Source organism: Alligator sinensis, unplaced genomic scaffold (genome assembly GCF_000455745.1).
Source record: "Alligator sinensis unplaced genomic scaffold, ASM45574v1 scaffold893_1, whole genome shotgun sequence".
In the NCBI taxonomy this organism is placed as follows: domain Eukaryota; kingdom Metazoa; phylum Chordata; order Crocodylia; family Alligatoridae; genus Alligator; species Alligator sinensis.
In genome coordinates, this window is record NW_005843381.1 from 29,491 (window position 1) to 55,665 (window position 26,175).

The 26,175-nt window shown below is 61.7% G+C and overlaps 4 protein-coding genes and 1 pseudogene across 6 annotated transcripts; all 5 read left to right on the forward strand.

Moving 5' to 3' along the window:
• Positions 1–1,847: 1,847 nt before the first annotated feature.
• APOC1 (apolipoprotein C1) lies at positions 1,848–5,195 on the forward strand. Of its 3 annotated transcripts, none has more exons than XM_025195061.1 (4): positions 1,848–2,395; positions 3,751–3,827; positions 4,620–4,770; positions 5,000–5,195. In XM_025195061.1, the coding sequence occupies exons 1-4, from the start codon at positions 1,863–1,865 to the stop codon at positions 5,058–5,060; spliced, it is 822 nt and encodes a 273-aa protein (XP_025050846.1). In that variant the 5' UTR covers positions 1,848–1,862; the 3' UTR covers positions 5,061–5,195. The 3 variants fall into 3 exon arrangements, with proteins under 3 accessions (XP_025050846.1, XP_006038594.1, XP_025050848.1); XM_006038532.3 differs by lacking the exon at positions 1,848–2,395 and adding an exon at positions 3,218–3,248; XM_025195063.1 differs by lacking the exon at positions 1,848–2,395 and adding an exon at positions 3,395–3,413.
• Positions 5,196–6,731: 1,536 nt separating this feature from the next.
• On the forward strand, positions 6,732–10,395 carry LOC112548659. Its single transcript, XM_025195057.1, has 8 exons — positions 6,732–6,786; positions 7,087–7,246; positions 7,511–7,597; positions 8,661–8,681; positions 8,888–8,943; positions 9,155–9,220; positions 9,660–9,756; positions 10,193–10,395. The coding sequence occupies exons 1-8, from the start codon at positions 6,732–6,734 to the stop codon at positions 10,281–10,283; spliced, it is 633 nt and encodes a 210-aa protein (XP_025050842.1). The 3' UTR covers positions 10,284–10,395.
• Positions 10,396–12,000: 1,605 nt separating this feature from the next.
• LOC102385741 (trypsin-like) lies at positions 12,001–13,644 on the forward strand. Its single transcript, XM_014527244.2, has 5 exons — positions 12,001–12,136; positions 12,221–12,395; positions 12,491–12,744; positions 12,884–13,020; positions 13,333–13,644. Exons 1-5 carry the CDS (start codon positions 12,100–12,102, stop codon positions 13,480–13,482), a joined length of 753 nt encoding a protein of 250 aa, XP_014382730.1. The 5' UTR covers positions 12,001–12,099; the 3' UTR covers positions 13,483–13,644.
• Positions 13,645–16,014: 2,370 nt separating this feature from the next.
• LOC102385992 (anionic trypsin-1-like) lies at positions 16,015–18,162 on the forward strand. The gene is made up of 4 exons (XM_025195058.1): positions 16,015–16,022; positions 16,370–16,586; positions 17,597–17,733; positions 17,864–18,162. The coding sequence occupies exons 2-4, from the start codon at positions 16,394–16,396 to the stop codon at positions 18,011–18,013; spliced, it is 480 nt and encodes a 159-aa protein (XP_025050843.1). The 5' UTR covers positions 16,015–16,022; positions 16,370–16,393; the 3' UTR covers positions 18,014–18,162.
• Positions 18,163–25,690: 7,528 nt separating this feature from the next.
• Positions 25,691–25,834, forward strand: LOC112548661 (annotated as a pseudogene).
• Positions 25,835–26,175: the final 341 nt, after the last annotated feature.

The following is a 26,175-nucleotide window of genomic DNA, read 5'->3' on the forward strand; positions in this document are numbered from 1 at the left end:
AACCAGGATTGGTCCTAGTAGGCACATGGGGCTCGTGGGGGCAGTAGTGAATCCAGAGCAGACCTCAGCGTTCACTTGGGCTCTCCAGTGGGTGAATCAGGATCAGCCCCTGAATTCACATGGGTCTGTGGAAGAGAGTAGTGAATCTGGAGCAGACCTCCACATTTTCATGGACATGGGTGGGGGGAATCAGGATCAGCCCTCACGTTTACATGGGGCTGGTGGGGTGGGGGGAGTGAATCCGGAGCAGACCCCAGCATTCACATGGACTGGAGGGATGGTGAATCAGGATCAGCCTTGCATTAATATGGCGCTGGGGGGAAGGGAGGAGGGGAAGTGAATCCAGAGCAGACTCCAGCATTCACAGGTGCTCCGGGGAGGGAGGGGGAATCGAGCAGCCCCTGCATTCCCACAGGGCTGGCTAGAGCCCGTGGCCGCCCCCGCCCTTCCCAGGTGCTGGAGCCTGGGGCAGGCGGCCCAGCCCCACTCCCGGCAGGTGCCAGCCTGCCTCGCCTCGCCCTGCGCCAGGGCTGGGGACGGCCCTCCAGCGCTCTGCTGCAGCCTGGGAGCACCCCCCGTTCCCCCAGCAGGATGAGCCCTTGGGCAGCCCCCCACTGACGAGGCACAGGGCTGGTACCTGGGCCTGGGGTAGGGACCTAGGAGCCGGGTGCTGCCCGTGTCCCCTTGGCCCTGGCTGTGTCCATCTTGACTTCTCCCAGTGGCAGGTGGGGGTGTCCTCTGGGCACAGCTCTGCTGTGCCCCCAAACCCAAGATATCTTGACAGCCAGTTGCCCCCCTGCACCTACCCGAGCAGTGGGCTGCGGGGTGGGGGAGGAGGGGGCTGTTGGCATTTGATTGTCTGGGTCTTCTTTCGCTTTATCCCCCACAGAGGCTCTTCTCCTCAAAGGCTGCCAGCTGCACTACATGAGACATTTACTCCAGGCAGCTGCATCTCCCTGCCAGGTAAGGAGGTCCTTGGCCCCCCACGCCCCTAAACCAGGGGTGTTTCAGTGCTGGGTGGGCAGCCCCCATCAGTGGGCCGAGCCCGAAGCAGCTGCATCTCCTTGCCAGGCCGGGAGTATGTAGTCACCCCTCATGTGCGCAGCACCCCAGAGCTGGCTGCATCTCAGGCCCTGTATAATCACCCCCCATGTGCACTGCACCCCAGAGCTGGCTGCATCTGCCTGCCAGGCAGGACCCAGCGTAATCAGTGTTTCTAAATGTCAAAGGGATTTTGGGGCAAGCTCTTAGGTGACCCCAGGCTGCCTCCCAGCTGCTGCCTGTTCCTCAGCGAAGCCACAGAGCCTCAGGACGCTGACCTAGGAGAGGATCTGGAGAGCCCAGTGCCCCTGAGGCATTGCACTGCTCCTCCCTCGCCGCTGGAGCCAGCTGGTTTCCAGATATCTGCTTTATCTCTCCTGTGAATTGCCCAGGGGCAGGGGTTGATGGATGAAAGCTGGAGCTGAAAGCATCAAAGGGGCTAGGGCACCAGGAAAGGCGGCAGTGCTGATCCCTGATAAGATGCAGCATCCACAGACACCCAGAGCTGCTGATACCTGGGACGACCCCTGCCCTGCCCTGCCCTGCCCTGCCCAGCTCCCGGGAGGAGCCTGGACTCAGGTGAGCTCTGGCCTGGGGTCCCAGTTGTGCCTTGGGGGGAGGGGGTTGGCATTTTCCCCGGTGGCCCCGAATGACTGTAGCTGGCAGAGCTCAGACAAGCAAGGGCTCAGTGAGAAATGTCCTTGCTCAGGGCCAGGGATGAGCTGTGGCCTCTGCTAGACCCTGGGTGTTGGCTTAGCCCCATCGTAGGCGCTGGGAACGGGTGGGGGCTGCAGAGAGGGGTCTGGCGAGCGAGCAAGCACATGGGGTGTGAGTGCGGGCACCGGGCATCAGCAGCTGGGCAGAGAAGCTCTGAGCTGGACACAGCTGCTCCAGCTCTCAGTGCTTGGCATGGCCCGGGCCAGGCCTGGTCTCTTGTGAGGACCGTGGACAAAGGGGAAGGAGCCAGCGGCAAACGCCGGAAAGCCCCTTTGCAACAGGCTTTAGGGCCGGGGCTGTTTGCATGGGGTGCGGATGGGCTGGGAGGGGAGCCCGAGGCCCCGAGCTCGGGAGCCAGAGCCTGGCCCTGGCAAGTGCTGACACCAGCTGTTCCCCGGGAGCCTTTGTTTTGCAACGCAGCCCCCGGGCTGGCCTGGCCTGGCTTGGCGGAGGAGCCGGTCAGCTGGTCCCGGTGCTTTCACAACCCAAACCTCAAGCTGGAAGAAGAAAACCGCGGGGAAGGCTGGGGGGGCCGTGGTGCTGGCAAAACAAAGCGTTTCTCAGCTCAGCTGGGGGATGTTTGTGTGGAAACAAGGAGCTGGCCATGGGGGCCCTGCGAGGAAGGGGGTTACTGCCGGTCAGTGCCCCGCGGTGGGGAGGCCTGGGGCGGCCTGAACGCGCGTAACCCCGTGCCAGCGCTGCCTCGCAGCCACAGCCAGGGCCCAGGGGCCCAGCCTTGGGGGTCCCGGAGGGGAGGCCGAGACCCCAGTTCGGAGGGTGCCCAAGCTGGGCTGGGGGTTGCATTCCCCAATTGCAAGGAGGAGACCCCCCCCCCCCCCACACACACATGGCCCTGCAGCCTTGGGCCTGGACCATGGAAAAACACCAGGTCTCTGTGTGGGTGTTTTCCAGGGCCCTGTCCAACCCAAACAGCCTCCCCGGGTAAACAGGGACAGCGGCCAGGCCGGCTCCCCGCGATGCCCCCCTTGGTGCGACCCTTGCTCCGGTGGTGCCTTTGGCCTTGGCCGGAGGGCTTGGGCAGCTGTGGGATCAGGCTGGGGGAGCCGGGTGCATTGGAGGGAAGGGACAGGGGCACTGGCTGTTTCTGCCCCTTCCGGGCAGGGGCAGTTGCTGGGGGGGAAGGCAGGCTCGGGACCATTTCTGGCCCGTGCTGGGTGCGTGTCAGTGCGATGGTGGGAGTTGGGGGGCGGTGGATGCACCCCACAGTCCCGGGCGGTGGCTCTCCCTGCTCATGGGAGAGGAGCAGCACGGGGTGAAGCTGTTGGGCAACGCTGTTGCCCGCTTCAGGGCAGGTGCTGGCTGGGCCCCAGTGAGCCCCCCCACCCCCGCCCGGGCACTTGGGGGTTAAAGGCAGCTATTCCCCCCTCCCCCCCACCAGTGCACACACACCCTGCTGGGATCTGGTTTCCTGGAGCAGCAACCTCCCAATTAAGAGGCCTTGGCCATTGCTTCCTTTCAGCTTGCAGCGAGTGTGTGGGGCTGGGGGGGGATCCTGGGCTGCAGCTGGGGCTGGGGCAGAGGCAGAGGGGGGTCCTGGGTTGCTGCTGGAGGAGCAGAGAGAGGGGTCTTGGACTGCACCTGGGGGGAGCAGACGGGGGGTCCTGGGCTGCTGCTGGAGCTGGGGGAGCAGAGAGGGGAGTCCTGGGCTGGAGCTGGGAGGGCATGGGGGTTTTGGGGGTGGTTTTGCAGCCCCCCCTGTGCAGGGGCTGATCTGGGGAGTGGGTTCCCACAGGGCTGGGGCTTGGTTAGATCCTTGAAGGGAGGGCAGGGGGCAAGAGTGAGGCCCAGGCAGGGCGGGGGTCCCTGTGGGGTCTCTGTGGGGTTTGAGGGCTGGTTGTGGGGGTCCTGGCAGGGCATGGGGTTGCTGGGAGATGGGAATGGGGCCCCAGCAGGAGGCACGGTGGGGATGGGGGCCGTCTCCCCCACAGTGTGGCTCCAGGTGACCCTCCCTTTTGCCCCCCATCCCCACAGGTTGCAGCCAACCCCAGGGACGATGCGGCCCGCAGTTTCCATCGCTCTGGCCCTTGTGGCTCTGCTGGTCCTGGCAGGTAGGAGCCTGGAGCGGGTCCCTGGGATGGTGTATGTGTGTGTGTGCACACATATGTGCACATGCATGTGCGTGTGTCCTGGAGGAGCATGCGTGTGCAGGCAGGGGCTGCACGGGCATGAGAAGTAGTGGGGGAGGGAAGGCAGGTGCGTGGAAGCGGACAGACATGTCTGACCAGTCTCTGGTGTCTGTACTTCATATAACACGCGTGTCCTATCCTGCCGTGTTGCGCCGCATTGCATCGCATCTTGCTGTCTCCCCTGCGGGGCAGGGCTGGTGCCTGTTGCAAGTCTGCAGTGCTCAGGCACCCACAGCCACCCCGGTGTGCCCAAGGAAATCAATCACTTGACAGATGCCTGGAGTCTTGCCAGCCCCAGCTGCCTCACGTGCACGTGCATGTGTGTGCAAGCATGTGCCATGGGTGTCTGTGTGTCAAGCAGCAGTCTGGAGACCCACGTGTCCATAGGGCAGGAATTTGGTTGGGCGGGGGGGGGGGGGCATGGGCACTTGACATCTGCCTTGGGAGACCCCCACCTGGGCACATCTGTCTTGGCACTCGCCTCCCAGATTCTCCGCTGGGCACTGTGCGAGCCTGGCACAGCCAGTGTTGCTCCCCGCAGGCTCCGTGCCCAGGCTGTGACACAGCAGAGGAGACCGTGTATGTCCTCCCTTGTTTTACTGGTATCCAGTGACCGGCTCTGGGGGCTGGGTAGGGTCGAGGCAGGCATCCTGCCCAGGCCCCCCTCACTTCCACCCTGCCCAGGCACAGCCAGCTGATGCTTCCTCCCCACAGACTCTGCCCAGTCGGAGCCAGGGGAGCCGACCCTGATGCAAAAGCTGGAGCAGTTCAAGGAGAATGTGAAGGACTTCGCTGACACCATTGGGGAGAAGACCAAGGCAGCCTTGCAGGAGCTGCGTGACAGCGAGTTCAGCACCAAGACCCGGTGAGCAGGCGGGCGGCTGTGGGGCCCTGACCCTCTCCCCGCTCCCTGGGGCTGGGCCTGGTGGAGGGGGAAGGCTTAACGAAGTTGAGGTGGATGGTGACGCCAATCCTGGCCCTGGCTCAGAGGGGCTGGTGCTGCGGGTCTGCCAGCTCCCCAGGGAGCTGGGAGAGCGGTGGAGGGGCTGGACCCGCTGATGCCCTGTGCTGATGCCCTGTCCCTTGCCTGGCAGGAACTGGTTCTCTGAGCACTTCAAGAAGGTGAAGGAGAAGCTCAAGGACACGTTTGCCTAGGACTGGCCCGATTCAGTGGGGGAATGGGGGTCTCCAGGCAGCCCCCAGCCATGCCCAGTATCTCGCTGGTGGCCTTGTTCCTGCCTCCCTCGCTCTGTAGCCATGAATTAAAGCACTGCTGCCTTCGTATCCTGGCATCCACTCAGTCTCCCCTGCTGCGTACTGCCTGCCCCTTCACCATGGAGGGCTCGGACCCCTCCCTGTCCATCCTGGATGGTTCTGCTACGTGCACATGCATGTGGGGCTGAGCCCCAGGCTCCCGTGCCCACCTGGCTCCACCCCTGTGTGCAACCTTGTTGCATGGGTGGTGCAGCACATGGATTGACAAACACGTGTGCATGCACGTGGCTGCGGCACTCCAGCCTGGTGAGATGGTGGGAAGAGCTGCTGGAAGGCGACCCCGGTTCAGGCACAGACGGTGCTGGGGGGACCCAGCCTGTCCCTCCTGCCGTCAGCATTTCTGGACTGGGCGCAAGGCTGCAGCCCAGCTGGTCAGGCGCTGGGCGTGCATTTGCTGCAGTCTCGTGTGCCCAGAATAGATTGGCTTGTCTCTGGGCTGCAATGAACATGGTAAAAGGGGGCCAGGAGGGCCTAAGTGGGTGCTGGAGGTCTCCACGGGCTCTCTGTACCCCCAGACCAGGTCCCCTGTCCCAGCCCCATGTGAGGGCAGCACAAGGCAGTGCCAGCTTCCAGCATCTGAGTCTGGGGTGAGCAGAGTCCAGGCCTGGGTGCAGGAACCAGCTGGGTAAGGTGAGGCACGGCCTGGAGTACGAGAGCTATGCCCATGTGTGCCCCATATGCCTGGGTACCACATGTGTGCATGTGTCTGCGTGTGTTTCTTCATACAAGATGTGAGCACATGTGTCCCGGATACCTGATTTCCATGCATGTGCATGTGTCTTCGTGTATTTCTCCAGCAGACAAGGTGTGAACACGTGTGCCCTGTGTGTCTGCATGTGTTCCTCCAGCTGGGGGAAGCCAGTCTCGGGCTGCTGGCAGGGAAGGGGCCCCATCGCCAAGGCAGGGAAGGGGCCCCATCGGCAAGGCCCTTTCAGAGCTGGGGGGCATGGGCCGGGCCGGGCCGGCCTTCCCGGCTGCCGGGGGGTGGATGAAACCCCAGGCGCAAACATTGCGACAGAGCAGAGCAAAGGGCTGGGGGGCAGGATGGCACGTACCCAACCTGCCTGCTCATCACTCCGAGCTCTTCAGCAAATAACCTTTTGGACTCCTGCTCTCCCTTGCCGGCCTATTGCAGCCCAGTGGGGCCTTGGCTTTGTGCCTTTGTGCCCAGCTCAGTGCCTGGGGCCTGTTGCTCTTCCCGGGAGTGCGGGGTGCTGCGCAGGGTGGTTCTGCTACAGCCCAGATGCCGCAGCACAGCCAGGGGCAGAGAGGAGGAGCACAGGGGAGTGGGCGGCTTGGGGTGCACAGGCGTGAATGGTAGAGATGGGCAGGCAGACCCAGGGTGCGAGGACGAGATGGCCAGTCACGTAGGGAAATGGCCCTCCCGCCCACGGCACTGTGTGCCCCCAGAGGCCATGGCCGCGCCCCTCCCAGGCCCAATAAATATTGTGGGCAGCTGGTGCCCGGCAGAGGGCTTGCGCTGTGGGCAAGTTGTGCTTAGCTGGACGCAGGATCCTGCCTCGGATCCCTGCCTCGCTTGCCACCACCACCATGGGCCCCCGCGTCCTTGCCGGGGTCTGCCTGCTGCTCCTGGCCATGGCCTGGGGTGAGTGAGGTGCGGGCACTGTGGTGCAGCTGAGGCCTTGCTCTCATCTGGGAGCTGCGGTGCAACAGGGCCCAGGGCGGTCGCATGGGCAGGGGGGCAGGGGCCCGGTCCCTGCTCAGTGCAGGGGGTGCTGGGATCAGGGCCCCCAGGTCCCGTTGCCCCAGGCTGCCAGGTTTTCTGTGGACCCTGGGGCGTCTCTATGTGACCCCACTGACCAGGACCCAGGGCATGCTGTACACGGTACCTGAGCCCTCATAGCTGCCTGGGCTGTGAGCTGCCCTTCTGCTCTCCCCTCCACAGTGCCTGGCTTGGAGGGCAGCCCTGTGAAGGAGGAGCAGATGCAGGGGGATGATTGGAGTGTCTCGGGCATCCTCCGCAGTGTCCTTGTTCAGCCACTGCAGAAATTCGCCGGTGACGTCACCTCTGCCATCACTTCCACTGAGAGCTGGAAGAAGCTCAAGTGAGTGTCCCAGGGTGGGCGGGGGGCGTGAGCAGGAAGCATGGCAGCGCATGCATGTGCACATCGGGGCGTGTATGTGTGCGCCTGCACCCGTGCGGAGACCTGCACTTTGTGCATGCATGTTGTGTGCACGTGTGCTCTTTTGTTCACAGGCATGCTGGTGGGGCAGGGCTGGTCTGTGCCCCTGCTTGTCTGCCTGGGGAGGGAGGTGTTGGGCTGGGACCTTCCCTGGCTGGCGTCTCACTGCGTGGGCTCTCCCTGCAGGACACCTGGCCATGGCTTCATCACCCCCGCCGTGGGGCTCGTCAAGGAGCTGTACGACGAGTACCTGGCCTGGGTCTGGCCCCGGCTGTGGGAGTGGACTGAGGAGCAACTGGGCCAGGGCAAGGGCGCCGGACAAGCCTAAACCCTCCCCCCCCCCCACCAATAAAGGCGTTTGCAGCCGCATGGGGGGTGGCCTCTTCCTGGGCACCGAGAGGGGATCATGTCCCCATCCTGCTGTATGTTCGTGCACATGTGCGTGCATCTGTCCGTGCAGAGGAAACCTGCCCAGACTCCCTGAGCACCCCGGGGGGGCTCCTGAGGGCCAGTGTTGATGCAGGGGAGCCAGGCACCCACCGTGCCCCTCCCCACCTGGACTTCATCGCAGGAGGGAGGAGGAAACCCGGAGTGACGTGTACATGGTCACACCACGACCTCCCCCCTTCCCCCTCCTCATCCCACCCTCCAGAGCCAGGAGAGGAGCCGGGTGTCTGGGTGCTCAGGCTCGGGGAGGGGGTGCATGGCTGGGTCAGCAGGGTTGCTGTTGTTGTAGGGGCAGGCTCTGTCTCCCCCCGCCAGCCCATGTGCTGTGTGTGCACCTGGCTTGGCCCCGGGAAAGCCACACGGCCCCATCACGGCACTTGGGGGGGGAAGTGCCCAGCATGGGGCTGAGCCCAGCAGGGAGGCCCGACTCCTCCCCGTCTGCCCATGGGAGGGAGCTGGGTCCAAGGAAGGGGTGCAGGAGGGGCTGAGCCCTTCAGAGGGGTGCAGCAAAGGGGTCTGGGCCAAGGGCGTAGGTCTGATGGGGGCTGGGGAGGCCCTGGGGGAGGTCAGTGGAGCTGGCGGTGTGGGGAGAAGGGGCAGGGTTGATGCACAGGGGCTGGCAATGGGGGAGGCAGGGGGCTGTGTTGGGGCACATGCTGCCCATGAAGGTGTGAGGGGTTTGGAGGGGCTGGTTCCCCCCCGGGGTCTCTGTGCAGCTAGGCCCGGTCTGTGCTTGGTGGGAGGTGTTTGCCAGGTCGCAGCCTTGGCCTGGTCCTGTTTGCCTGGACTTAGCCCCGGGGCCATGTCACTGCGGCGCCAGCTTCTAGGAAAGGGGGGCTGCGGCTTTCCACCTGCCCCTATAAAGGTGCTGGCTCCAACCTGGGGCCAGAGCCACTGCGGCTGCCACCAAGTATGTGCCCAGCTGCAGGCCCCAGCCCCAGCTCCCCCACCCTGCCTGGCTTTGGGGCGGGGGTAAGGGGTCACCTGTGCCCTGGCCTGGATCAGGACCCTGTGGCTGGTGGGGAGGGCGCCGGGGAGGGTTTGCCTGGGCCTCTGTGCCACGTGCCCTGGATTGGGACTGTCTTCTCTAGCTGCCCTTGCCTTGCTCCCCGGTAGGTCTGTGCCTCTTGCTCCAGGCTCCGGGCATAGACTGGAAGGGCACTCGGTGGCAGGTACGTGGGGATGGCGGCTTCGGGACATCCTGCCCTGGGGTCCCCCGGGCTGGGGGCTGGTGGCAGGGCTGCAGCCTGGAGGAAGGAGTAGGGTGGTGTGGAGCTGCGGGGAAGGAGTCTTGGGGGGGCTCAGCCCCTTGGAGGGGTCCTGGCATGTCCCCTTTGTCCCACCTGCCCTGGCCCAGCTGTGACGGTGTCTCCTGTCCCGCAGCGTCTCCGGCCAGGATGGATCTGAAAGTCGTGGCTGTCTCCTTCCTGCTGCTGGTCCTCTGCTCGGGTGAGCGATGCCAGAGCCTCACAGTCCCCCCAAACCCGCTCCAGCTGCAGGCTCAACCCAGGGAGCTGCAAGCAGCTGCTGCTGATTTTGGGGGGGCTCTCCCTTCCCCTCCCTCTTCCTGGGATCGGGCCCTTGCTCCCCCAGCCCTGGCTGCTTTGCTTTAGGGCTGGAGCACCCTGGCTTTCCCCTGCGGCGGATGGGGTGCTGGACTCTGCAGCCTGTCCCGGGTGCTCCCAGCCCTGCCCAGCTCCCTGCCCTCCAGACAAGACCCTGTGCAGCTGGCGGGAGCGAAGGGGGTGGTAGCGTCTCTCCGGGCCAGTGTGCACTGCCGGAGCCTCTGTCCATGCCCTGCACCAGACTCAGGCCCATGAGCCCCAGGTCCTCGGCTGGGGTCCACAGCGTCGGGCCCCTTGACCTGAGCCACCCCCCGACCCTGCAGAGGCTGCCGGCTACCAGCTCTTGACCTGGGAGCAGGCAAACACCGCGGTCAAGGGGCTGCTGGACAAGGTCCACTCCACTGGCGTTGAGAAGCTCCGGTAAGGGCTGGGGGGAGTGGGGCTGGGGGAGGCCATGGCCCCACCCACAGGGTAAGTGGTGGGGGGAGCGGGGCCAGGGGGAGGCTGTGGCATCACTGATGGGGTTGGTGCTGCTTCTGCTGCCGTCTGGGGGCTGCGGTGGGGGCCTGGCATGTCCCTTGTGCTCCCCGAGCCGCACCAGGACTCTGCTCAGCTGCTTTGAGGGACCTCTGCTTCCCTGAGCCCCTTGGGTTGCTCCAGTCCCCTGTGCCACGTGGCGGGTGCCTGCAGGCATGGGGGCTGCTTTTTCCTTCTCCGGACCCTTGTTAGCCTGTGGCAACGAGGTCGTGGCCCTGGAATGCCACGGGCGACATGGTCGTTCCCCCCCCGCCCCAGGGATGCCTGTGCCCGTGCTGTCCCCAGGAGCGTCTCCTAATGGCTGCACTCCCCTCCCCAGGGACATCTACGACAAGAGCGTGGACGCGGTGGGCACCTACACAAGCATCCTGACGGACCAGCTGTACCACTGGTGGAGTGGGGAGCAGTGACATGCCCGGTCCCCGCTCCATCCCCCTGCCAGGAGCAGGTTCATTCAGCTCCACATCTCTTCCCTGCCTCATGCTGACACTTTTGTCCCTGTGACCCAATAAAACGAGTTCCTCACGATGGAGACCGGGCTCCTCCTGTTCTCCATGTTCACGCATGGACACGGTCACGCTCAGGCACACAGCCGGAGCCACAGGTGCGGGAGTTCAGTGGCAGGGCGTGAAGCCAGGCATCTGGTCCCCCTTTCTGGCCCTCTGGGCTCCCATTCAGACTAAGAGGCAGTGGGCACAGGCCACAGCAGCACAGCCCCGGCGCCCCGTGGGTCCGGACTGGCTGTGACGGGCCCTCGGTCCCCGGGGTGGAGGGAGCATGGCCACCAGGCTGAGCCCTGGGGCGGGCACTGTGCTGTGGCCTGCCCTTACGCAGCACTGGCTGGGCCAGAGATGAGGTCTGCCTCCGCATGGCCGTGTCCCAGCAGCGCCCAGCGCTGCGTCCTCCTCCACGTAGGCAGGCGGCCCCAACCTTTAGCCTCGACCTGCTCCTTGCTGCCATGTCAGAGGGGGAGGGCAGGTCAGGGCACATTCTGTCCTCCCTCCTTCCCCCCCCACACCACATGCTGGGTGATAAGGGTTAATGTGCTGCTAATCCCGGGAAGGGGGGAAGGTTGCCTGATAAGGGTGGAAACAGGGCTAGGGCCAGGCTGTGGCCTGCAAACAAACATTGATAAGGGCTGGCAGCTTTTGAACATCCAAGTTGCCATGAGAGGCAGCAGGCACGGGGCTGGGGGTAGGGACTGGGGGCTGCAGGTCTGGGGGGATAGGGACTGGAGGTGGGACACGGTGAGGGGGACTGGGGGGATAGGGACTGAGGGCCACATCCCTGGGGGGATAGGATCTGGGGGGCTGCATGTCTAGGGGGATAGGGGCTGGGCAGGGGAGCAGGACTGGGGGGCAGCCCAGCTCATGCGTCTGTCCCGGTCTGGGTTTATGCCCACCGGGGAAGTGCTGTCCCTAGCAGGTGCTCCCAGGGCCTGCCCTGGCACCGGGCTAAGGGAGCTGCCGTGGGGCAGGGCAAGGTGCCCAGGACTGGGCCCAGGCCGGCTCCCTGCAGCGGGTGCAGTGCTGGGGTGTGGCCACCAGGTGGCAGGAGCCGCCCGGCTCCGAGCCCGGGCTCGCAGGGCGCAGCGGGCTGTGGGCAGACGCGCACGGCTTGTACTGGGGTAGCCTGGCTCCAGAGCTGCTGAGGGGCTGCTTGGCCCCAGCACCTGCGTGTGCAGCTGGCCTAGTTCTCTGTGCATATGTATGCGTGTGTGCACGTGTCGGGGACGGGGTGCCCTCTCCGAGCTGTGAACCGCGCTGCAGCTGTGTCGTGTCTGCCTGCCCGAGAGAGGGAGGGCGGTGCATGTGCCCTGCTTGGGGCTAGGCCAGTGGCCCCCAGCATCCAGTCCCCAGGTCCGGGGCAGGTTGTGGGGCTGCACGAAGCCCAGCACCTGGCACCTCGGTTCGGGCATGTGGGGAGTCGCTGGCCATGGCGGAGGGAGGGCTGCATATGCAAGGCCTGCTCTGGAGGTTGTGCAGGGGTCTGAACCTGCACCAGGCACAGGCTGAACCCCCCCCCACCCCATGGGCCGGGATGTGCCTGGGCTCCTGGGATATCTCTAGCCCCACTCCCCCCTCCCCCCTGGGAACGCAGCAGGTGGAGGGAAGGGCTGTTTACCTGGGAGAAGGACGTTTCTGTTTCCAGTCCCTCTGCACCAGCTGAGGTGGCCGGCAGGGCGAGGATAAAAGGCCGCCGAGCACCACCTCAGTCCTGGATGCGATGGAGCTCCTCATCTTGCTTCTGCTGAGCGTGGCAGGTACCCCCCTCGAGTGCCTGCCGCACCTCGGGTCTGCCCTGGCCCCCCCACCCCACTCTCCCAGCCCCTCCGCTTGCCTTGCAGTAGCTGCACGCCCCTACCAGGAGGACGATGGCGACAGGATAATCAGCGGGTACGAGTGCCAGCCGCACTCCCAGCCCTGGCAGGTCTTCTTCACCCATGGTGACAACTACCGCTGGTGCGGGGGGGCCCTCATCAGCCCGGAGTGGGTCATCTCCGCAGCCCACTGCTACAAGCCGTAAGTAGGGTGTCATGGGCCGGCCCATCTGGGGCTCGCAGGGGCCGCGGTGCTGAGGTCACATACTGACCCATGCCTCTTCCCTGCCCCCCCAGGACGCTGGTGGCCCATCTTGGCGAGCATGACACGACGGCCCAGGAGGGCTTTGAGCAGCACATCCGGGCGGTCAAAGCCATCCGCTTCCCCAAGTACAATGCACGGACACTGGACAACGACCTCATGATGGTGAAGCTGGTCCAGCCGGCCCAGATTGACCCGTATGTGCAGCCCATCCGCCTCTCCCGCAGCTGCCCTGTGTCAGGGACCGATTGCCTGGTGTCCGGCTGGGGGAACCTCCTCACGGATGGCGGTAAGATCCTGGGGGCGAGAGACAAATGTTGGGGGGGCTCACTGGGGGCCTGAAGGAGAGTGGAGTCGATCCAGACTCACTCCAGTCCTGCTGGCTGTGTCTGACTCTGCCTGACGCCTGCCCTCTGCCTCCGCTTCAGTGCAATACCCAGGGCGTCTGCAGTGCCTGCAGGTGCCCATCCTCTCCGAGTCCACCTGCCGCAGCTGCTACCCTGGTGCCATCACGCGGAACATGTTCTGCGCCGGCTACGTGCAGGGTGGGAAGGACTCCTGCCAGGTATGACAGGGATGGGCTAGGGGCTGGGGGCCCGGGCTGCCTCTTAGATGGGAGCGTGCTGGGGTGCAGAGGTCTGTAATGCCCATGACCTCCTGTCATGATGCTGCTGTTCTCTGGTGTGGCCTGGCTCAACCCAATAGCTGCCCTGGCCCCAGCCCTGCCTTGGGGTTTGGGGCTGCTTGAAGGCGCCTTGATGCTGCTGGGCCTGGTGCTTCCTACTGTGGCACCGGGATCCAGCGGGGGTGACCGGAGGTGCCCCCAGCCCTGCACAGGCCCCTCATTCTCTGCCTGGCTCCTGCTTGTCTCCTGCAGGGCGACTCTGGCGGGCCGCTGGTCTGCAATGGGGAGCTGACTGGGGTGGTGTCCTGGGGTGAAGGGTGTGCCCAGAAGGACAAGCCAGGCGTCTACACCACGCTCTGCAACTACCTGCCCTGGATCCAGGAGGTCATGGCCAACAACTGATGTGCTGGGCTCCTGGCTGTGCTGGATCGCCCATGCCTTCCCTGCCCGGACACGAGTGCTCTGCACGGAGGCAGGCGGCTGGACCAGAGCTGGGGCAGGGGCTTTGCAGCAAACACCAGCCGGATGGTGACATGAAACCCCAAACTCACAATAAAGTTCAGTGCCAAACTCCCGTCTTCGTGTCCATGGTTCTCACGGTGCCCGCCCCTCCCCATGTGCCCTGATGGGCAGCTTCCAGGCTCATCTCTGCCCCAGCAGAGATTGAAGCCCCCGATATAGCTGGGCCCTGGGTTTACAACTACGTTCTCAGGGTGCAGACCCCCTCTCGCTGTGCCCAGAGCTGAGGCCTCTTCTCTGGTCCCCTGACACTAGCACTGGTCTCCCCTGTTTCTCAAGCACATCTGTCCCAGCTCCTGATCCTGTGGGCTCGGCTTGGGGTCTGTAAGGCGGGAGGGAGGGGGCAGCCAGCACGGGGCCTGCATGGGCTCCTGAGGCAATTGCTTCAGGTGGTGCAGGGGACGGCACAGGCTGGTGACTGCAGATGCCTGCAGCCCACCTCCTGCCCCCGACTCAGGAGCTCAGGACCCTCCACTTCCCCCACCCCAGTGGGCCAACAGTTTTGGAAACCTGCTTTAGGAGGCCCAGCCCGCTGCCCTTGGATGGGCTTTGGAAGGGCTGTAACCCCCTACTCCTTCCCTGCTGCCGTCTCTGCGAGGGAGCCAGAGCCAGGAGGGAGCCCTGTGCTGGCTGTGCTGGGGCAGAGGCTCTGGCTCCCAGACTTGCGCGGGGCTGGGTCAGGGGAAGCAGCTCCAGCTCTGGGGGCAGCATCACCCCAGGCCTGGGAGCAGAGCAAACCCCACGGAGGAGTGTGTCAGCCCCCGCCGAGCACCTTGGAGATAAGGTGGGAGCCAGGCCTGTCCAAGCCAGCTCCTGGGGTTGCTTTTCTAGCTCAGGGCACGGCGTTGCCATCCAGTGCCCAGCAGCTGAGGCCGGGGCTGTGTCAGGAACTGCCTATGGCTGAGGTGTCGGTGGGGACTGGCGAGTCCAGCCCCATGGGAGCAGCAGGGATGGGGCGAGTCACGTGGCCCTGGGTGCGGATGATCCACGGCCCCTTCCAAGCCCCTCCCATGGGTGCCCCTGCACCCACCCACCCCTTCTCCAAGGCACTCACCCCTCCCTGCCCGCACTGGGGCCCCGTGTTCGGCACTGGTTGCTGGGGGGCAGTGCAAGACCCAGCCCCGCAGGCTGCCACGATGCCAGACCCGGGCAGCTCTGAGTGGTTGGAGGGCATGTCCACCCTGCTGCCCCCGCACCTGGGCCTGGCTGGAAGGCAGTGGCTGTGGGAGGCACCAGCCAAGGGGAAGGTGCAGCTGGACTGGGCTCAGGGGCAGCCGGGTCAGGTGTTGCCTTGGACATGATTGATGGCGACGCCGGGACTCGTGGGAACACGGCATCTGCTGCTCCGGGTGAGCCGCCCTGTTCTCATCCCTGTCCCCATCCCTGTCCCCGCCCCGTGGTGGCTCCCCTATAAGTCCCCGGCACCGGGCCCGGCTCATTCCTGCCCTGCTGCCTACACAGAGATGTCGATGTGGCTCGTGCTGCTGTTTCTGGGGGTGGCAGGTACCGGGGGTGAGGGCTGCGGATGGGACATGGCTGCAAAGCCCCCTGACATGCGACAGGCCTGCAACAGCTGCAGGGCCACGGCAGAGCCAGCAGCAAGCCCAGGGCCTCAGGGTCACCCTGGGGACCTACTGCCTGGCACCAGCCCCATCCTCCACCCCCATGCACCACCTTCCTTGAGTGTGGGTGCAGCTGTGGGGACACACTTGTTAGTGATATGCCCATGCCCTGGCCTTCCCCAGCCCACGGGCTCCATGCGGCTGCCCTGTCTCTAGCATGCAGGGCTGGGGGCCCTGGCAGTGCCCATACTCCAGGGCCCTAGCCCAGTGCCAGCCTGGCCACTGCCACCCCATGCAAACCCCGTGGGCGCCGGAGTGAGCGCTTTCATTGTTCATTTCCTCCCATGACCCATCGCACCCAAGATTAGCGCGGCTGCAAGGTGGTGCTCCGGGCACCAGCTGCATGTCTCTGATATCAGGGAGCGAAACCAGGCGCAGTATTTCTGGGTGCTCCTGCTCTGCGCCAGGGCTTGGGTTTCCGCATGCAGCAGGGAGCTTCGGAGCACCCAGAAAATGCTGAGGCTCCCTGAGCCCACGCTGCAGCCAGTCCAGGGAGGCCGTGTCCACAGGGAGCCCCTTCCCCACCTGGGGGGATGCTTGCCTGCAGCTTGGGACCTGCCTTCTCAGCCAAGCAGCAGCCCTGATTTGGGAGTAACCACTGAGTCCTCCCTGCAAAGTCTGAAGCGGTGCCTGTCTCCCCACAGCTGCTGCCCCGCCAGGCGCTGACAGGATCATCGGGGGCTATGAGTGCAGACCACACTCCCAGCCCTGGCTAGCTTCCCTCAACTTGGGCTACCACTCATGTGGTGGAGCCCTGATCGCTGACCAGTGGGTGGTGTCGGCTGCCCACTGTGCATACTAGTGAGTACAGTCCTGTGTGCGCGTGTGTGTATACGTGTGCAAGCTGGGGCTGGCAGGGAGAGGGTGGCCCACTGCTCCTAAAGCATGTGGCAGGTGCTGAGGGGGGGCTTACATGTGTGCATGTGTGTGTACCTGCATGCACATGTGTAAGCCTGTGTGTGTGCAACTGCACGTGTCAGTGCCACTGTGCTAATGTGGCAGCTCTGGAAGCAGGAGCAGATCGGGGCTGCATGGGGGCTCAGGGGGCTGCTGGAGGGGCAGCACTGAGCGGCCTGGTGCCCCCCTCCCCTTGCCCCCCACCCAGTGCTCAGGCCATGCTGGTGATCCTGGGGGAGCACAACCTGCAGGTCTTCGAGCACACTGAGCACCTGATGCATGTGGAGACCGTGGTGACGCATCCCAACTACAACGAGGAGACGCTGGACTACGACATCATGCTTGTCAAGTTGGCCCAGCCTGTGCAGCGTGATGCCAATGTGCAGCCTGTCGCCCTGCCCACGGCCTGCGCCATGGCCGGCACCTCCTGCGTGATGTCGGGCTGGGGCAACACCCAGAGCAACGGAAGTGAGTCGCCCCCTCCCTGCCCCCGGAGTCTTGGTGGCTCAGCGCTGGGTGACCCCATTATCCACCTGCTGGGTGGGTGGGTCTGTGCAGGGGGCCTGGGGCAGGACGGGGCAGGGGGTGGGGGGGCTGTGTTATACCAGCCAGCGCAAGCATGGGAGGGTGCCCAGCGCTGGCCTCAGGGTCCCGGTCACTGCCAAAGGCAGCTAATTCTTGCCGGCATGCGTGCACTTGCCCGGGGGCTCCAGGCCCTTGTGCAGGGGGTCCAGGGAGGCATTCCCCAGGCCACAGGTGAGACTGACCTTGATCTCCCAGTCCTCAGCTGCTTTCCTTTTGCTAATCTGTGCCTGCAGCTGGGAGTTTCCCTGGGCCCCTGCTTGTGCCTGGCTGCCTCGCTCTAAGCAGAGACCAGAGGGAAGGCTCCTGCTCCAGCACTCCTTTGCCTTTACCCAGCTGCACAGCTGGACTGGTCAGAGAGAGGCCCCGGGAAACAGCCCCCAGCAGCTGCTCAGAGCTGGGGACAGGACCCAGGAGTCCCGGCTCCGGCCTCATGTTCCTCAGCCCCAGTGGCCGGCAGGGACAGGCTCAGACATCAGGTTCAGGCAGTCTGTGGTTAACAGCCCTGGGTGCGGCAGAGGCCAGCGGGCAGCAATGACCGACTGGGGGGGAGCGCTGCAGAGGGGGCGGCTGCTCTGCTGGGAGAAGCTTAGAGCCAGGAGCACTGTTTGTGGTGGAAGCAGAGTTGTTCTGTGCAGACAAACCTGGGCTGAGACCCTGCAACCAGAACGGAGGTGGCAGGTAAGTGACTCCCCCCTGCTTTACGCAGCCTGAGGACCTCCAGGGCTGGATCCCAGCCCCACGTCTCCCTCCCAGAGCACCCAGGCATCCACCCAGTATGTGCCCCAAGCAGGCTGCCAGCCGGGTGGGGATGTGTTGAGGTGCTGCCCACCTGGGCGGGGGGGGGGATGCAGTAGGGAGACCCTCAGGGCTCAGGCCTCTCCTCTGTCCTGCAGTTCTTGGCTCTGACCAGCTGCGGTGCGTGGAGGTCCCGATCCTGAGTCACCAGGTGTGCGAGGACGCCTACCCTAACAGGGTCACCAGCACCATGCTGTGCGCCGGGCATCTGCAGGGTGGCAAGGATGCCTGCGAGGTAGGAGTGCTGGGACCTGGACGCTGTGCTAGGCCCAGGAGAGGGCATGAGCACATGGCTGCAGCATAGGGGCTGGCAGGGGATGCAGCCCCTTGCTGGAAGCTGACGACACCTTCCCCTTCTGGCATAGGGTGATGCTGGCGGGCCACTGGTCTGTGCCGGAGAGCTGCAGGGCATCATGTCCTGGGGCTTTGGCTGGGCCCAGAAGAACTACCCTAGTCTCTACACCAAGGTCTGCGACCTGCTGCCCTGGATCCAGGACACCATGGCCACCCGCTAGCTGGGATGGGGCAGCGCTGCCAGCTGGGGAGTGGGCAGGGCATCCTGGCACCCAGGAAGACACAGCACACACATGTCCCGTGTGCGTGGCTGGCTGTCCTGGCACCGGGATGTGCCTTGCGCTGTCTCTCCCCAATAAACCCCATCTTGGCATCAGCACACTGTTTTCTGCCTCCTGTTTTCTGGCCGGCACTCCATGATGAGGGTCCGTGAAGCCGCTGGGGGGGCACACTGCGCAACATGACCCGAGAGCTGAGGGGCCCGGGGCTCAGCGTGCCCAGGAGAGCAGGGCAAGCTGTGGGCATGGGGCGGGGAGGCACCTCTTCTGCAGACCCCGTCTGATCCAGCGCCGGCAGGGGCAGGGCTGGATGTGGCACAGGCCCCGTGCAGGGAAATGCTGCTTTGTGGGAGAAGTGGGGGTGTGGGGGGGTGATGCTGCCAGGGCTGCTGAGCAGGTGAGACACCCCAGGTATTTGCCTCTTGCCCACCCTAGCCTTTAACCACATTAAGAAACTGCACACCCGTTACAAAAACACACCTGCTCGCTTGCGCCCCCATGTACCCACCCGCTGCTCTTCCCTAACCCAATCCAAGTCCCTTAGTCCAGGCCCCGATTTGGGGTTTGCGCTCTCATTTCTAGGCTCCACACCCCGCTGAGAGCTGGGATACAGCCCAGGCGTCCTGGCCCCCAGGATACTGGCTCTTGACTTCACTCCCCTCCCAGAGCTGGGGAGAAGACCCAGGGTTGGGTCCTGGCTCCCGGCTTCCCCCCGGGACCCCTGCTTCCCTCTGGAGTTAGCAGCAGAGTCCAGGGACCAGCACCCGTAGGCAGCGGTGCTGGGCCAGCAGGTCTGTGCTGTGCCAGGCTTGACGGTGGTTTTCCTGCAAGGTCGGGTGATGGGTTTGTCTGGGCTGGTTTGGACAGGGCTGCTGCTGCCTCGGGCAGGGCTCAGACTAGGCGAGAGCTCTGCCGGGCCCCTGCCAGCCCAGCAGCTCCAAGATGCCTGCGGTGTTGGCCGGACCCAAGGCTGCAGCTGCTTGCCCGGTGCCCTGTCTGCGGCCACGTGTGCAGAGCAGTGTGCAGGAGCTGCCATGGCTTGCTGCGTTTGACAAGCTCGGGATTGCTGTGCGTGCATTGCTCCCGGCCCCCAGGCCCATGCCCTGTCCCCTCTCAGGGCAAGCTCCACCAGGAACGGCCCCCTGAGTTGGGTCTGCTGCAGTCGGTGGGATTGCTCTGGCCCTGCCTGTGCTCTGGGCGCCTGCCTTTGACTCAGCCTTGGGCTGCTGCAGCTGTATCCTGCTGGGCTGTGATGAATGGATGGAGGGGAGAGGACCCTTGTGCCCCACGCAAGACCTGGCCTCCAGGGCAGATGCAGGGGGGTGAGCTTGCAGAGCCCCTTAGGCAGGGAAATACCATGACCAAGCCGGGGATGGCCCATGTGGTCCCTGTTTTCAAGAAGGGGAGGAAGGAGGACCAGGGTAATTATAGGCCAGTTAGCCTCACCTCTATTCTTGGCAAGACCTTAGAAAAAATCATAAAGGATCATATTTGTGGGGGTCCAGTGGGTAATACAATGTTAAGGGGCAACCAGCATGGGCTTATAGCAGGTAGATCCTGCCTGACTAACCTGGTCTCTTTTTATGACCAGGTCACAAAGTGCTTAGATGCAGGGGTAGAGGTAGAGGTTATTTACTTGGATTTTAAAAAGGCCTTTGACGCAGTGTTGCACCCAATTCTTACAAGTAAAGTAAGTAGCTGTGATGTGGATTTTTTCACAGTCAGGTAGGTGGAAAACTGGCTTATGGGATGCACTCAGAGGGTGGTGGTGGATGGGTCGGTTTCTACCTGGAGAAATGTGGGCAGTGGCATCCCCCAGGGCTCGGTCCTTGGACCAGTGCTGTCCAATATCTTCATCAGTGATCTGGATGAGGGTGTAGAAAGCACCTTGTCCAGATTCGCAGACAACACCAAACTGTGGGGTATAGTAAACACACTAGAGGGGAGGGATCAAATTCAGGTGGATTTAGATAGATTGGGGAAGTGGACAGATCAGAATAGGATGTAATTTAACAAAGAGAAGTGCAAAGTACTGCACGTGGGGAGAAGGAATCACCAGTATGTCTATAGACTGGGAAGTACCCAGTACTTTAAGTAGCACGGCAGCCGAAAGGGATCTGTGAGTCATAGTCGTTCTAAAAGTGAACATGAGTCGCCAACGTGACGAGGTAACAAGTAAGGCTTGCATTAGCAGGTGCATCACGAGCAGGTCCAGGGAGGTGATACTTCCCCTTTATGCGGCATTGGTGAGGCCGCAGCTGGAGTACTGCGTCCAGTTTCGGGCACCGCACTTCAAGAGGGATGCAGATAACCTAGGAAGGGTTCAGAGGAGGGCTACTCGTATGATTGAGGGCCTACAGGTAAGATCCTATGAAGACGGACTGAGGGACTTGAATCTCTTCAGCCTCTGGAAGAGATGGCTGAGAGGCGATCTTGTGGCGGTCTATAAACTCATCGCGGGGGGTCAGCAGGGAATAGGAGATACTCTACAGGGCACCCCCCGGGGTTACTAGAAACAACGGCCATAAACTGAAGGAGAGCAGATTTAGGCTGGAGATCAGGAAGAAATTCTTTATAGTGAGGGTTGCCAAAATCTGGAATGGGCTTCCAAGGGAGGTGGTGCTGTCCCCTGGCTTGGAGGTGTTCAAGAGGAGGTTAGACAAGTACCTGGCTGGGGTCACTTGACCCCAGCGCTCTTTCCTGCCTAGGGCAGGGGATGGACATGCTGATCTAATAGGTCCTTTCTGATGACAAGCACAAGACATACCCAGGTAAGAGACCTGGATAGTACTGGGATTAGGGGGGTGGTGCATACACCTTCAGAAGGCCTTAAATGTCTATACACCAATGCTCGTAGAAACAAGCAGGAGGAACTTGCCCTCCTGCTAGCTAACACAAACCCAGACATAATGGAGCTCACTGAAATGTGGTGGGATCCAATGCATGACTGGGCGGTGAACATCAAGGGCTATAGGCTGTACAGGAGGGATCGGACAGGGAGGAAAGGTGGGGGTGTGGCGCTTTATGTCAAAGAACAATTCACATCCTCAACAAGCAGCGCTGGGTCAGAGGAGGGGCAGGCTGAGGTGCTCTGGATCTGTATACACCAGGGTTGTGGGGAAAGGGACCTAACAGTGGGGGTCTACTACAGACCACCCAACCAGGGAGAAGAGCTAGACGAGGAATGCTCAGGTCAGCTCATGGAGGCAGTTAGGTCAAGGGATGTAGTCATGGGTGACCTAAACTACCTGGACATCTGCTGGGAAGAGCAGTCAGCCAGGTCTGACCGCTCATGTAGGTTCCTAGCCGAGTTACAGGACCTCTATCTAACCAGGGGGGTGAGCTTGCAGAGCCCCTTAGGCAGGGAAATACCATGACCAAGCCGGGGATGGCCCATGTGGTCCCTGTTTTCAAGAAGGGGAGGAAGGAGGACCAGGGTAATTATAGGCCAGTTAGCCTCACCTCTATTCTTGGCAAGACCTTAGAAAAAATCATAAAGGATCATATTTGTGGGGGTCCAGTGGGTAATACAATGTTAAGGGGCAACCAGCATGGGCTTATAGCAGGTAGATCCTGCCTGACTAACCTGGTCTCTTTTTATGACCAGGTCACAAAGTGCTTAGATGCAGGGGTAGAGGTAGAGGTTATTTACTTGGATTTTAAAAAGGCCTTTGACGCAGTGTTGCACCCAATTCTTACAAGTAAAGTAAGTAGCTGTGATGTGGATTTTTTCACAGTCAGGTAGGTGGAAAACTGGCTTATGGGATGCACTCAGAGGGTGGTGGTGGATGGGTCGGTTTCTACCTGGAGAAATGTGGGCAGTGGCATCCCCCAGGGCTCGGTCCTTGGACCAGTGCTGTCCAATATCTTCATCAGTGATCTGGATGAGGGTGTAGAAAGCACCTTGTCCAGATTCGCAGACAACACCAAACTGTGGGGTATAGTAAACACACTAGAGGGGAGGGATCAAATTCAGGTGGATTTAGATAGATTGGGGAAGTGGACAGATCAGAATAGGATGTAATTTAACAAAGAGAAGTGCAAAGTACTGCACGTGGGGAGAAGGAATCACCAGTATGTCTATAGACTGGGAAGTACCCAGTACTTTAAGTAGCACGGCAGCCGAAAGGGATCTGTGAGTCATAGTCGTTCTAAAAGTGAACATGAGTCGCCAACGTGACGAGGTAACAAGTAAGGCTTGCATTAGCAGGTGCATCACGAGCAGGTCCAGGGAGGTGATACTTCCCCTTTATGCGGCATTGGTGAGGCCGCAGCTGGAGTACTGCGTCCAGTTTCGGGCACCGCACTTCAAGAGGGATGCAGATAACCTAGGAAGGGTTCAGAGGAGGGCTACTCGTATGATTGAGGGCCTACAGGTAAGATCCTATGAAGACGGACTGAGGGACTTGAATCTCTTCAGCCTCTGGAAGAGATGGCTGAGAGGCGATCTTGTGGCGGTCTATAAACTCATCGCGGGGGGTCAGCAGGGAATAGGAGATACTCTACAGGGCACCCCCCGGGGTTACTAGAAACAACGGCCATAAACTGAAGGAGAGCAGATTTAGGCTGGAGATCAGGAAGAAATTCTTTATAGTGAGGGTTGCCAAAATCTGGAATGGGCTTCCAAGGGAGGTGGTGCTGTCCCCTGGCTTGGAGGTGTTCAAGAGGAGGTTAGACAAGTACCTGGCTGGGGTCACTTGACCCCAGCGCTCTTTCCTGCCTAGGGCAGGGGATGGACATGCTGATCTAATAGGTCCTTTCTGATGACAAGCACAAGACATACCCAGGTAAGAGACCTGGATAGTACTGGGATTAGGGGGGTGGTGCATACACCTTCAGAAGGCCTTAAATGTCTATACACCAATGCTCGTAGAAACAAGCAGGAGGAACTTGCCCTCCTGCTAGCTAACACAAACCCAGACATAATGGAGCTCACTGAAATGTGGTGGGATCCAATGCATGACTGGGCGGTGAACATCAAGGGCTATAGGCTGTACAGGAGGGATCGGACAGGGAGGAAAGGTGGGGGTGTGGCGCTTTATGTCAAAGAACAATTCACATCCTCAACAAGCAGCGCTGGGTCAGAGGAGGGGCAGGCTGAGGTGCTCTGGATCTGTATACACCAGGGTTGTGGGGAAAGGGACCTAACAGTGGGGGTCTACTACAGACCACCCAACCAGGGAGAAGAGCTAGACGAGGAATGCTCAGGTCAGCTCATGGAGGCAGTTAGGTCAAGGGATGTAGTCATGGGTGACCTAAACTACCTGGACATCTGCTGGGAAGAGCAGTCAGCCAGGTCTGACCGCTCATGTAGGTTCCTAGCCGAGTTACAGGACCTCTATCTAACCCAGGAGGTGCACGGTCCCACCAGGGGAAATGCTGTGTTGGACCTGGTCCTGGCTATGGGCGATGACCTGGTGAGGGGTCTGTGGGTGCTCGACCACCTGAGCGATAGCGATCATCGCCTGCTGGAATTCACCATCCAGCACAGGGTGGCAAAGGCCTGCAGCAAGGCAGCAGCCCTGGACTTCAGGAGGGCCAGTTTCATTGAGCTAAGGAGGCTAGTCAGGGAGGCACTGAGGTCCCGGAGGGGAGGGGAGTTGGGAGTCCAAGAAGAGTGGTCGTTCCTGAAGGAGACGATCCTCCAAGCCCAAAGGGTGGCAATCCCAACGTGGACCAAAGGGGGCAAGAGTGCTCAAAAGCCCCCATGGCTCACCAGAAGCATCCAGGAACATCTCCTAGCTAAGAGGGAGGCATACACCCAATGGCAGGGAGGGGCATCACCAGGGAGGACTACACCTTGGTTGCTCGGGGCTGCAGGGGGGCGGTCAGGAAGGCCAAGGAGGAGATGGAACTGGGACTAGCGACCCGGATTAAAGATAACAAGAAGTCCTTTTTCAAATACATAGAGGGTAAAAAAAGAAGGTATCGGGTAATGTGGGGTCTCTGTAGGACATGCTTGGAAATCTGGTGGTCTCACCAGACGACAAAGCTAACTTATTTAAAAATGTCTTTGCCTTCATTTTTCTGAGCAGGGACCAGGTTATCCCCCCCACCGGGACCCACGATTGTCCCAGGGGAGGTGCAGCCAGGCCTAGGGTCTGCGAGGACCTAGTTGGGGAACTTCTGGAGGGACTGGACATGTTCAAATCAGCAGGTCCTGATGATCTCCACCCCAGAGTGCTGAGGGAATTAGCAGAGGTCATTGTGGGACCCCTAGCATGGCTTTACGAGCACTCATGGCTCTCAGGCGATGTGCCAGAGGACTGGAAAAGGGCCAATGTGGTCCCCATTTTCAAAAAAGGGAGGAAGGAGGACCCAGGAAACTACAGGCCCATTAGTCTTACCTCGGTCCTGGGGAAGCTCTTTGAGAAAATTATCCAGGAGCACATCTGCGAGGGGCCGGCAGGGGAGTGTATGCTTAGGGGCAACCAACACAGGGTCATTAGGGGCAAGTCCTGTCAGACCAACCTGGTGGCCTACGACCAGGTCACAAAATCCCTGGATGCAGGTGTCGCAGTGGACATAGTCTTTTTGAACTTTAGGAAAGCCTTCAACACTGTCTCTCACCCCATTCTCATTAAAAAATTAGGGGACTGTGGCATCGATGCCTACACAGTCAGGTGGGTCACTAACTGGCTGGAGGGCCGCACCCAGAGAGTGGCGGTGGACGGGTCTTATTCGACCTGGAGGGATGTGGGCAGTGGGGTCCCCCAGGGCTCGGTCCTTGGGCCCGCACTGTTCAACATCTTCATTAGCGACTTGGACGGGGGTGTAAAAAGCGCCTTGTTCAAATTTGCTGATGACACTAAGATGTGGGGAGAAGTGGGCATGCTAGAAGGGAGGAATAGGCTGCAATTGAACCTAGACAGGTTACAGGGGTGGGCGAATGAGAACAGGATGGGTTTCAACACTGACAAGTGCAAGGTATGGGCCGCCAACGTGGGGATGTGGTCAGCATGGCTATCCATACCTTGTCATGCATCCACAGATGCATCACAAGCAGGTCCAAGGAGGTGATCCTCTCCCTCTATGCGGCACTGGTCAGGCCGCAGTTGGAGTACTGTGTCCAGTTCTGGGCGCCGCACTTCAGGAGGGATGTGGACAGCGTGGAGAGGGTCCAGAGGAAGGCCACCCGCATGATCAGGGGGCAGCAGGACAGGCCCTACGAGGAGAGGCTACGGGACCTGAACCTGTTCAGCCTTCACAAGAGAAGGCTGAGAGAGGATCTGGTGGCTGTCTGTAAACTGGCCAAGGGGGACCAGCAGGCATTGTGGGGGGCCCTGTTTCCCCGAGCACTCCCGGGAGTAACAAGGAATAACAGCCATAAGTTGATGGAGAGTAGGTTCAGTCTAGACATTAGAAGGCACTATTTCACAGTCAGGGCAGCCAGGATCTGGAACCAACTTCCAAGGGAAGTGGTGCTGGCTCCTACCCTGGGGGTCTTCAAAAGGAGGCTAGATGGACACCTTGCCAGGGTCATTTGATCCCAGCAGATCCCAGTACTCTTTCCTGCCCAGGGCAGGGGGCCGGACTTGATGATCTGCTCAGGTCCCTTCTGACCCTACCTACTATGAATCTATGAAACCCTAGACATCTATGAAATCTGTGGTCTGCACCAGACACAAGTTGCTGTGGTGGTTTCATCAGGGTGAGGCCTGTCCCTTGTGCTCTGGACATGCTGAGCCCTGCAGGTTTCCCCAGTGCAGGACGCTAGAGTGCAATTTTGTGGCAATGGGGGGACTGCAGTTATGCTTTCCCCCCAGCTTCCTCCCCAGCCCTTGGGCTAGGAACAAACAAGACTAGGGAGCATCTGTCCCCCAGGGTCCCTGGGCCCTCGGCTTGCATGCAGGATACTCCTCAGATCTGTGGCAGGCATCTGAAGCCCCAGACTGACAGGTCTGGGAAAGAGGACACTGGCCCGGTAGTAGCGCCACAGACTCAAACGATTGAGCTCCATTGCCACTTGGGACTTGACTACTAGGCTTTGTCCAACGGAAATCAGATAGGACTGTGGTGGCCCTGGTCACACGTGGCTGGACTTGTGCCTCCCGCGGGTGGTGCAAGGGCAGGGCTGGGGTAGCTTGAAGTAGCCAGGTGTGGAG

Excerpts from the sequence above, each read along its gene's own strand:
- LOC102385741 (XM_014527244.2), top strand. The coding sequence starts at position 12,100 with ATGGAGCTCCTCATCTTGCTTCTGCTGAGCGTGGCAG. Across the intron at positions 12,745-12,883 it reads GAACCTCCTCACGGATGGCG|TGCAATACCCAGGGCGTCTG; the intron begins GTAAGATCCTGG and ends CCTCCGCTTCAG. Across the intron at positions 13,021-13,332 it reads GTGGGAAGGACTCCTGCCAG|GGCGACTCTGGCGGGCCGCT; the intron begins GTATGACAGGGA and ends TGTCTCCTGCAG.
- APOC1 (XM_025195061.1), top strand. The coding sequence starts at position 1,863 with ATGGGGTGTGAGTGCGGGCACCGGGCATCAGCAGCTGGGCAGAGAAGC. Across the intron at positions 3,828-4,619 it reads GGCTCTGCTGGTCCTGGCAG|ACTCTGCCCAGTCGGAGCCA; the intron begins GTAGGAGCCTGG and ends TCCTCCCCACAG. Across the intron at positions 4,771-4,999 it reads GAGTTCAGCACCAAGACCCG|GAACTGGTTCTCTGAGCACT; the intron begins GTGAGCAGGCGG and ends CTTGCCTGGCAG.
- LOC112548659 (XM_025195057.1), top strand. The coding sequence starts at position 6,732 with ATGGGCCCCCGCGTCCTTGCCGGGGTCTGCCTGCTGCTCCTGGCCATG. Across the intron at positions 7,247-7,510 it reads GAGAGCTGGAAGAAGCTCAA|GACACCTGGCCATGGCTTCA; the intron begins GTGAGTGTCCCA and ends CTCTCCCTGCAG. Across the intron at positions 9,221-9,659 it reads GCTGCTGGTCCTCTGCTCGG|AGGCTGCCGGCTACCAGCTC; the intron begins GTGAGCGATGCC and ends CCGACCCTGCAG.
- LOC102385992 (XM_025195058.1), top strand. The coding sequence starts at position 16,394 with ATGCATGTGGAGACCGTGGTGACGCATCCCAACTACAACGAGGAGACG. Across the intron at positions 16,587-17,596 it reads CAACACCCAGAGCAACGGAA|TTCTTGGCTCTGACCAGCTG; the intron begins GTGAGTCGCCCC and ends TCTGTCCTGCAG. Across the intron at positions 17,734-17,863 it reads GTGGCAAGGATGCCTGCGAG|GGTGATGCTGGCGGGCCACT; the intron begins GTAGGAGTGCTG and ends CTTCTGGCATAG.